Genomic DNA, 11,514 nt, shown 5'->3' with positions numbered 1-11,514 from the left:
GATACAAAACAAGACGCTTTTAATAAACTCATAAAGACAAGCCCAGGCCCTGTGGAGCATATAATGTGTGAGTGTGTGGGAGTGTGCAGTCTTTAATTTGTTTGCACACAAAAATGAGCACCTGCATCTTCAGTCACACACACAAAAAAGTCACAAAAAGGGATATTTGATTGTGAAACAAGCTCTCAGTTTTGTTATGTTTATATGTCTCTTTTTTTGTTATAGTTTAGTGTCACACAACCACTTGAATTCTTGTGTAACCAACCATCACGGACATGTTTTTCAATTATATCAGGGTTAAAGGTTGAGAACCTGCCTCACCCTTCTTGCCTGCAGGTTTTCTGTTGTTTATGTTCTTACCAATGGTTATTACCATCAACACTTTTATGGAGGATGCCATCAAATCCTTTTTAAATTGGTTGTAAAATTAAATGCTGATTCAGTTGAATCTGTCATGGCAAATTCTGAATTAAGTTGTCATTTCACACAAATCAGATTAGTTTTTTCAAATTAGAATGAATTTAAGTCAATTTCCCCATAATTCATTTATTGGTTGGTTCACCGAAATTATAAAAAGACTAACAAATATTCTTATTCTTTATTCATAGGGGAACCTCACCATGCGGATAGCTTTATTCGTTCAGGTTTAAATTATATAATTTTTTCATTTCGCCGACCACATCAATAACCTGAATGTGTAGAATTTAGTTTGTTGTGCTTAAGCATTTTAAAATGATATTTCACATTTCAGCAGCAATGTGTCTTTCAAGTAACAATTTCTCCGTTGTTTTGGATAATCTGGAGCTCTCAATGTGAACGACTTTCATTGAAACTACTTTTGAGCAAATTAATAGTATCTGAAAACTGCTGTCACTTTGTTTGGCTGATTATCCACAGTAACGGAGACACTGTTTCTTGAAATGAGCATTGCTGTGGCAATTGTTCTATGCCGTGATCATCACAATTAATGTTCTTTTCACCTACATTTTAGTGGATGGTGGCAGCAACCTCTAACATGTGTCTCAAAGCCTGGAAAAATAAAACCCAAACATTCTGCGTGGATAGATGCCGCTAGCTATAAGTGAGAAAATATGTTTTTTGTAATTTGGGTGAACAAACCCATTCATTTCTACACATTAAAGTGAAATGTAATGATTTATTATCACACGGGCACACGCAGGCAGCACATATGTTTATGGCACATTTTAGATGGTGCATGTTTAAGAAGGCGCTATATGTTGCCTTTTGTGATATTTATGCTGTCACTGCATTGTCATGATGAATGCAGACACTTTTCATTAGAGACAAATGAAAGCTATTCTGACACAATTATGGCAAAAACAATAACAGCGCTGTGTGAGCCACTCCATGATTGATAATAATGCAGGGGGGGATTCAGCGGTGTTGGGCTTAACCAGGCTTTCCCCGAGGGGTTTTCCCTTGGCATTAGTCAGACAAATCCCTTTGTCAACCTCTCCCCTTGCCATTTTTATTCATAAGCATTTGGCCCTAAGAAAGACATCAAACCAAGAATACAACGAGAGGTCAACATCGTCTTTGCGCAATGTTAACCTCTGCATTGATGAAGCTAATTCACATTTCCTCAGTCCAGCCTACGGGGGTTCAGGAGAGGAGGGGGAGGCGGAGCTGAGGGGGGCAGCAGGGGTGTGTGTGTGTGTGTGTGTGTGTGTGTGTGTGTGTGTGTGTGTGTGTGTGTGTGTGTGTGTGTGTGTGTGTGTGTGTGTGTGTGTGTGTGTAAATGCATGTGTGTGTGTGCTTGTGCCTCTCTGTGTGTCAGCGGCCACTTTGTGGTGAGTCTTCCTCTTGACCCGGGCCCCTCCACATGGGGTTTGTATTGATAGCGTTTGCTGAAAGGAGGGGAAAGTGAATGTTGTCCGAGCTCATTGGAATGACAATGGGGGCATATGGTTGTGTGTGTGTCGGGGTATGGTCGTGGCAGCCACCATATTCCTCTGTGCAGGGTTGCCAGGTGCTTCATGAACGGACCCACTGAGAGTCGACAAATCATACACAAATGCAGCAGCCTGGCTCGTGGCTCTCCTGCCCACCGGGGGGCTCTCTGTAGCTGTCTGTCTCCTTATTTCTCTTCCCCTACCTTCTCCTCTCTGTGTCTGATCTATATTATATAACAAACCATAACAACTTAACAATTAAAACACTTGAGACGACTGTCAAAGCAGTGTCCCCATCCATTATCTGTTTATCCCTCCTAATCAGAGCCTCCTGCTTTGAACACAGTAAAAACCCCACAGAGAACAAGAGAATAAAGATAACCTGATGTAGTAGCATCCCCTCCCACACAAAGCCACTTCTTCTGTCATGAATAGTCAGCTCCACCCTAATGACTATTCAATACAGTCTGCAGGCTGCAGATGAACGGCCAATCCACAGCAGCATCTGCTGCGGGCCTTACTCGCCAGACGCCAGCCTTGTAAGAGGGCCATTGCAGGCTAATTGAAAGACAGAGGCCATCTCTCAAAGACAATGTTTGTGTGTATGTGTGAGTGTGCATTGGGAGGGGAAACCTGACAGAAAGAAGAGTGAGAGAAGTTAAAGAAAAGGGAGGAAAATAATTGACAAAGGATGGAGAGAATGAAGAAAAGGGAGTGAGGAGGAGAAAGGGAGACATTCCTCTCCTCACAGAGAGAACAGCTGACCTGTCAGCATTTGTTCCCATGCGGCCATATTGGAAAAGCCCCTATGGGCATTGAATTAACACAACCCAAACCCACTTCATGTAATTAGAGTGGCCTGGTGGTCTGATCTTATTTTAAGTACATGTTTGAATTATACAAGCTGCGATTTGGTTTATAAAAAGCAGACGCTAGACATACCTGCGCACAGTTGGTAGATGATTAAAGCTTGAGCCGATATGAGATCTCGGATGAGTCTCAGGTTAGAAATGTGGAAAATAAACAGTAAGTAATAATTTAAAAAATCCAGTTTGATCTATAATTTTACCTATGAGTAATCAACGGAAATACAGCTGGTGTTTACACATCTGAAAATTGGATTTTATTTTTATTTTTCACCTCAAGTTCTCTTTATCCTCTTTGCATCCAAAAAAAAAAGAATAAATAAAAAAACAGCCTCCACAAAAGAAAAACGTAAGGATTGCTGTCATAATTCTCCCCTGTTCTCCTCCAGCAGTTTTTATTTCCAAAGGCGGTGAATAATTTTCTCCACTCTGGCCATCCTGAATAACACAATCCTTCAGCCTCACTGCTTACTGTGTTTTATGGTGAAGTGTGGATGAGAAAGGAAGAACATTCAAATGAAGCACTATCTGGTGCTGCGCTATGACATTCATAGTGCAGAGGAGGGATTCATCAGCAGCCTGTGGATAAAGGGAGGCATCTCCTGAACAGATTGTGAGAGGATGAGAGAAAACGAGGTGAAACAGGTTTGGATAATGGTCAAAATTATATCTGATGGCCACATATGTGTCGTTTCAAAGTGTGCCTTCTGTAAATTAGGAATTGCTTATGTTCAGGCTGCGCCAACAACAAGTGTACAGGCCCCAAACCACACCAGTATGATCAGGGGCGTGCAGCCAGTCTGTTGCTGGCTGGCAGGAGAGTGTTAGAGGAGCAACTGCTCCACCAGGTGAGACACAGTGAACAAACCTCATGGGGTTCAGCTTCAGGTTTTATTGTCATCGCAAGGCGAAAAACAATGTTTGCACCCTCTAAGCATAACACAACATTGGGTTCAAACTATTTATTGAGTGAATGGTTCTTTATAGTTTCCATAGCAGTGAGAATAATTTGTATTACTTCAGCCAGAGACCCATGAAAAGGTTCCTTTAAGGAGAGAGTAACTCTGCATTATGCACTCCCCATGGGGTAACTTCAGCACTTCTTGTATTTCTTGGGAGGCTGTGCACCTGTTTTTGCTTGTCCTCGCATGGGGATCATGTCATGACATGTTAATTTATTGACTGTTGTGTTTGACTCCATTTTTATGTTTCTTTTCATTTATGCTTTCAAGTTGTATGGGGAGTTGGAAGCATTGTGCAGCGCATCGAGCTGGTTATTTTATTTATTTCTTTATTTACAATCAAAATACAACAATTTATTTGTGGTCTCACATCGTTTGGTGAGAGGCAGTGTGGAGGTGATCTTTCATTTTTAAAGGGTTAGTTCACCCAAATGAACAGAAAAGTGCATTTACTCAAGTAGTATGCTTAATAATAATTTTGAACACTGAACTTGAGTTTTTCTATTTCCTTCTGCTTCATAAATACCCCACTATATTTCACAGGAAAATATTGTACTTATTACTCCCCTATATGTATTTTACGGCTGTAGCTATTTTGCAGATTAGGATACTATGAGCGTAACATATGATTCAATTATAAAAAATAAACCATTTTTTTTTAGAAAACATACCATACAAAGCAGTTAAAATTTGCTGTACCTCAACTGGCTAAAACATTAAAATGCTTCTTCTATTTCAATGCAGTACTAAGCACTGTCAAAAGTAAATTTGCTGAAAACACTTTTTAATGTAAGAATTTGTTTGCAATAAGGCATTTACTTTACTAAAGTAAAATATCTGAATACGTCTTTCACAATTTATATTTTCACACATAAAGAGATATCCATACATGCAGATTGTTTGGGGTTCATCCTTTGAAGTTGTCTCAGAGACTTCTGCTTCTTACGAAATACCATGGAAGTGAATGACATTTTGGCGGTGCTCAAAATATTGAAAAATTACATTTCAAATTTTCAACAGGAACATCGAAAAAACATTCCCACATCATTATCTCACTGTGATCCAGTTTATACTATGAATGTCTTTTTCTTGACAAATTGCTTTAGAATAAAAGGGAGTTATTTTATTTAGTACTATCTAAACCATGCATCTATGTCTATGCTAAATGAAGCATAGAGTTAAAACTTACCTCTAATAAAGCGAGCTAAGCAGTGGCCACTATGCCCACATGTTTCAATGTTATGATGATAAATGCTGCAATCTTGCAACACACAAAGAGCTAAAAAATCAGCAAACTGACTAAATTATATCACCCAAAAATCTGTGTAGCTAACATTAGCCGCCAAAAGCTACTGTTCATACCAGACCAAGGGAGGCTGTAGCATCAAAACCCTTGAGTGTATTCAACTGAGAAAGATTGTGTTTAATTGTTTATGAGTTTAACTTTTTATTAAAAAAAAAAAAAGTAACATACTGCAAGTATTTGTGTTGCCCTTAATTCTTTCTGGGTGCCATTATTTTTGTTATTGCTGTATATGTTGTTTATATTCCAAACCATTCAAGTATTCTCTTGACTCGATAAAAATCTGGTTCTGAATCTGAAGTCAAGGTTGAATATTTGGACACATAAAACCATGAATGCGCGGCTATATATGAGGGTATTTATTATGATTTGGTCGAACTCGCCCTTTAACAAGACCCTCGTGAAAGGCACAGCAAAGAGCTCCCAACCCTGGAGAAAAACCAGTCCACACAGTCCACGTGTGTCACGGTGATAATAATGCTGCTGCTTATGATCCGCTGTTCCAGCAGCACTGGCCCTGCACTGGGAGGCAGGAGAAGCCAGGCCGTCAGGGATTTGTCAGAGGCCTGTTATTACATCTCCAGTCACATAAAATATGGCTGCCTCTCCAGAGATCCCACTGCTAGATAAATCCTCTCTCCTCCAACCAGACTGGCCCTCGCGATGAAACCATCCAATGGTGTACCTCCGCCAGTGACCTCTGGTAATGACGTGTGATTTATACAGTACATGTTTTAAACTGAGCGACACATCCGAGCCAGGCTATCTCGTCCCCCCCCTCTCTCTCTCTCTCTCTCTGTTTCTATATCTGGTGTCATGTGAGATAACAGGCAGGCCTTTGGGAGAGGGAAGACATGACACCCATCTTTGGGGTCTCACAAAATGGCTACAATGTGGATAGTTCCCCCTGCAGCTGTCTAATCGCAGTCTAAGCCTGCAGTGAATGCTGTGTCTCCTCCTGCATGAGGTCACTAACACATATCGCAGGGTGGCACTTTAAGCTAACAGACCGCAGTGTGGAAGGCCTAAATCAACACCTGGTTGTGAATAAAAAGGGGGCTTGTGTTCTGTAAATACATCTAAGTGGCAGATTACAGAAGTGTTGTGAAAATATTCTACACTAACACTAATGGATAATGATAACTAAAAATCCATCAATCAAAAACAACCAGCCATACCTTCCATAGAAAGCAGAAACCAGTAGGCGTAAGTAAATAAATGAGTAGTGTGTGAGATTGCGAGTCGTTTTCTGGACAGTCAGTGATGTGGTTTGTACTGTCCCCTGCACAGTCTAGTAGTTTAAGAGATTAAGTTCTGTGTCTGGAGGAGAGCTGAGAGGCAGGACGTGTTGTTGACCTTGGCAAGCTAGACACAGAGGTGATGACACACCACCACAGATATCTGTCTTTAATAAACAGGCACCATGCACCAGGATCCAACACAGCTCAGCTGGCTGGAAACGAACACATTTTACGAGACAATTGTTTTATTTTGACATTGTATGCTCCCACAATGGAACAGCCTGTGTGCCTTTCAATGCATTTAATAGTTTGGACAATTAAAATGAATTGCAAAGTATAATATGATATTATAATGTCAATAATCCTTCATTTGTTGCTGTATTTGTAATGCTTAATTGTGTGTTTTAAACGGATTGCCTCTTAGACTACATAAGGTTTTAATACTGAGTTTTTTTCATACAGTTCAATTTTGTTTGCCCTAACAATTGCTACTTTATGCATTAATTAAACTTTCATTTAAAATAATCTCAGTACTAACTCCTAAATTTATCATATTTGTTTTCTTATATTTTTCTATATTTTATATTTTAAAAACTGTTGTTTTTATGTTTTTTTTAATTTGGAACCTTTAAGAAACTCCTGGTAAATGTTAGATAAAGTCTTCAGAAGCTGATCATATTTCAACACAACATTTAAAGGAACAACTCCACAATCTCACCCCCCCACCAGCAGCAAATTTAAACTGCCATCATAACCAGATGAAGTTCAACTGGACACATAACTTCAGAAGAAAGAAAATGTGGTTAAAAGGATGTCTGCTGTTTTAACTGAAATGTGCGATGATAGCAGAGCAAAATAAACTGTCTCTAATAAAGTGAACCCTGTGTGTAATGTCACGGCTAAATGGCTTTAGTAGAAAGCTTAGTGACACCAGTGGACAGGACTTGGCTGATTAAATATAACCATCTAGTTTTTTAATAAAAAAAAAACAACAGTTGTAGAATAATATAACCACATAAATAACCCACTTGGCTAAGTACAAATATTAAAATCCGTCCATGCATTTATCCTTTATCATCGTCATCAACATCACTCTATTTGTGTTTTATTTTAACGTGAATCTAATAATTACAATATTGACTTAAAGCATACAGAATATACACATATATACGGTAAATAAATCTGATATCTTAAAACGACATAGACGTCAACAATTTGGAATTAATAATAACAATAATGATTATATTAATCATTGCTCTAGTACAGATTTGCCTTAATTGCTTTTTCTGCAGTAACTTTTTTTTTTACATTTGAAGATGAAATCAAACCAAAATGTCATAAAATGAAAAACTACAATTTTCTTTCTTTGGATTAGCATTTAAATTTAAGTTTTTTATGGGAGTAAAAAAAGAAAAATCATATATTTTGTCCTGCTGCGTAAATTATTTTTTTTTTCTTATGCAAATAGCAGCAGCACCAGAATAAACTCATCATGTCAAACCTGGAGGATGCAGGGAAATTTGAGAGGAGATGAAATATTCTCTCGGATGATATAAAAGGAGCCCTTTCTCCTGAGTTATGGCCCAGATTTGGTGTTGCTGAGAGGGATGCATGCTGCTCCTTCCCTCCTGGAGGTATCATCAGAGCTGATATATGGCCCAGCTCTACATTACCTTTACAAAACAAAGGATCATCCACGCTTTGGGTCGAGGGAAAAAAAAAACAACATCCTTCTGACTATCTGAGACAGCTTAGATAACGACAAGTCGACTTGTCTTTTGGCAGCAACAAAATAAGCCCAGAAACTCCTGCTGAACTACAAAAAAACTACATTTTACACATTATCATCTCTCCCCTTATCTTTCCATCTCTCCCTCTCTCTCTGCTTTCCCTCATTCACCCCATAAACCTATTCGGGTATCTCACCACACGACTAAATTAGATCCAAAGATGATAAGAGCACAAAGCATTATAATAATTCCACCGGGCTCCTCCTCCTTCCAGCCATGCGTCCTAATTAATGGGACACCCCCAGTCGCAAAAAGCCCCACACTGGACTGCAACATAGTCAAAGAGTGGAAGGGAAGAGGGCGAAAGTGCCACTGGAGATAATTGATTACCTTCCAATCAATGATAACTTGTTAGTAATCGTCAACTCTTTGGACCTCGCCATTTTCAGGGAGGCATCTCACTCCTGGACTGGCTGCTCCCGAGGATCGACTCTGAAGACATCCCATTTTGGAATAAGATTTTCTTTTCTTCTCAGTGTCTTTGTGGGGTTTTTTTTTTTTTTTTTTTTTTTTGCTTTTTTTTGTGAACATCCCCAAAACTGTTATGTGACTTTTTTTTCCTTCCCCTCCTCCTTGCAATATAGCATTGCTCGTTTTTTAACAGACGAATATTTATTTACAAACTCTGCGCACAACCAATGATGACATCCAAAGAAGTGGCCAAATGTGATGCAGTGGAGAACAGGAGGCGAAGTCCTCTGGACCACTTGCCTCCTCCTGCCAACTCCAACAAGCCTCTGACCCCATTCAGCATCGAGGACATCCTCAACAAACCTTCTGTGAAACGAAGTTACACCATTTGTGGAACAGCTCATCTCATTTCGTCCTCTGAGAAGCACCGTCCGTCCAGCATCCCTCTGTCCAGCCGGGCTCTCCTCAACCAAACCTCGCCTCTCTGTGCGTTAGAGGAGCTGGCCAGCAAGACCTTCAAGGGTCTGGAAGTCAGTGTTTTACAGGCTGCAGAAGGTAAACCTTAATCCAGAAATCTCAATTCAAATGCAGGCTTTTTAAATGCTGTGTGGTGTGTCTTAGTCGGTGGCCTGCATCACCATTTGGTTACACCCTGTATTTCAAATCATGCAATTATTAAATGTTTAATTTGCACCAAACACATATTTATATGAATGCATTATTTGTCCCTATAACATGTTTGATGGAACAAAGGCGTGTTGGTGTTCTGGGCTGAACGAAATAAAACGGCACTGCTATTTTTTTTTTATTTTTTTTTTAATTATAAGGGTCTCTCGTGTGTGTGGTGCTGAACATGTCCCAGTGGTGTCTGTGTAATATTCTTGTAATAACCCTTTTAGAGCTTAAGCCTTTACTGTTTCACATACAGGATCACCTTCATTGTTATTTCTTACGTTAAGGTCACTTTTGCACAACCAGCTCTGACCACATGACAATAAAATGTGCAATACAATACACATTACACTGTGCAATAATAGTTTAAAATAGTTAAAATAGTTTTTTTTCTCTGTCTGTAAATATAATATTTCAGTTATTGTTGTTTTTTTATTGCTTATTTATAATACTGTTTTATTTTATTTTTCATTTGTTATTCTTTAGCTTGTCTTTCTTTACTATGTCTCTTGTGTGCACTTTACTCTAAGCCTGCAAATGTAATAATCCAAAGTAAAAAATAATCTAATAAAGGATTATCTTATCTTATCTTATCTTATCTTATCTTATCTTATCTTATCTTATCTTATCTTATCTTATCTTTTACCTGCACCCTGCCTACACTTGAAGGATTCAATGGTTTTTGATGTAGAAGTGTTGGGTGGGTCATGTGTTTTTACTTATTTTATACTTATTTTATCTCTTTTTCTGTGTGCAGCACTTTGGAAACCCTTGTGTTTGTTTAAACTGTGCTATATAAATAAAGTGGATTGGATTGGATTTGACATGGGCCTCTGTCTCTCCCTCACAGGCCGGGACGGGATGACTCTATTCGGCCAGAGAAACACTCCCAAGAAGCGTCGAAAGTCTCGGACAGCCTTCACCAACCACCAGATCTACGAGCTGGAGAAGCGGTTCTTGTACCAGAAGTATCTCTCCCCGGCGGACCGGGACCAGATCGCTCAGCAGCTGGGCCTGACCAACGCACAGGTCATCACCTGGTTCCAGAACCGGAGAGCCAAGCTAAAACGAGACCTGGAGGAGATGAAGGCCGACGTGGAGTCAGCCAAGGCCATCGGCCAGGTTCCTCTGGAGAAGCTCGCCAAGCTGGCAGACCTGGAGAAATGCGCCAATGGCACCCTGGGACACCCGAGGGTCGATTCCCCTCGCCAGCAGGATCTCGATCTGGTCCAGAAACTGTCTCCGTTCTCAGACCACACAACCAGTAAAGAGTGCTCAGAGGACGAGGACGTGGAGATTGACGTGGACGACTGAAGCAAGGTCGAGAAACACAAAAAGACAATAAAAGAAAAATCCTCTTGGACTTGTAACTTACTGCTTATATTGTATACCATATCTCAGAACATGTACCAAAATGTAATGACTTTTATATGGACACAGATAGAACTATTCATAGTGAAGCATGAACACAGAACAAGAAATATGCAGTGGTAGGCCTATTTTATTATGTATTCATTAGAAAACTGTTACTTCTTGCAATCAAAGCAATATGGTCTATAATGAGTAACTTATTATTTTTTTATACTGTGGGCCACACACACACACACACACACACACACACACACACACACACACACACACACACACACACACACACACACATAGCTCTTCCATTGCTTTTGCTATAAGGCCTCACACACTAAAATGAAAGTGCTCCAGTTTGTCATATTTTTTTGCATGTAAATGCATGATTTGATTTGTGATCATTATCTATTTATTTTTACTTTATTTTTTTATTTTTATTTAATTGTTTTTGTGCGTTCTGTGAGTCACATTTTTCACTGGAAACCGGCTCTTCTTTTTTCTTCTCCTGCTCCTCATCATCATCTCACTGGACCCCAGGAGTCCCGATGCTGCAGTGCATGATGATGAAGATGATGATGATGATGATGAGATGATGATGATGATGATGATGATCGGAAAGGCAAACTCGGACATTCACAGTTATGCGTTTTATGGGAATGCTCACACGACGGCGAGGAATAAAAAAATAATATTGCGGTGATTTTGACAAGCTATAGGCTACTTTTTAGATTTATTGTTTGGATACAATAGATTTACAGTTATAAATTTGTTATGTTTTGTACACCTGTAAGTGCCTTTCTAAAATCAGGACATTATTTGAAAAACCAATGCACAGACTGTAATGTATATAGGCTACTATGGGAATAAAATGGCTTTTCTGAATATATATTTTATGTTGTAATTTCTTGAATTAATATTGAGGTTTTTTTTTTTTTATTATTATGGATATAAAAGCCTGGATTTTTTTTTTTTTTTTTTTCTTCTAGTGAGG

At 39.2% G+C, this 11,514-nt stretch overlaps 1 protein-coding gene across 1 annotated transcript; it reads left to right on the top strand.

Moving 5' to 3' along the window:
* The first annotated feature begins 8,713 nt into the window (after window positions 1-8,713).
* Window positions 8,714-10,472, top strand: lbx1b (ladybird homeobox 1b). Its single transcript, XM_054605207.1, has 2 exons — window positions 8,714-9,041; window positions 10,009-10,472. The coding sequence occupies exons 1-2, from the start codon at window positions 8,714-8,716 to the stop codon at window positions 10,470-10,472; spliced, it is 792 nt and encodes a 263-aa protein (XP_054461182.1).
* The last annotated feature ends 1,042 nt before the right edge of the window (window positions 10,473-11,514 follow it).

This window comes from Anoplopoma fimbria, chromosome 9, assembly GCF_027596085.1.
Source record: "Anoplopoma fimbria isolate UVic2021 breed Golden Eagle Sablefish chromosome 9, Afim_UVic_2022, whole genome shotgun sequence".
NCBI classification, from domain to species: Eukaryota; Metazoa; Chordata; class Actinopteri; order Perciformes; family Anoplopomatidae; genus Anoplopoma; species Anoplopoma fimbria.
This window is presented reverse-complemented; position numbering and strand designations above follow the sequence as displayed.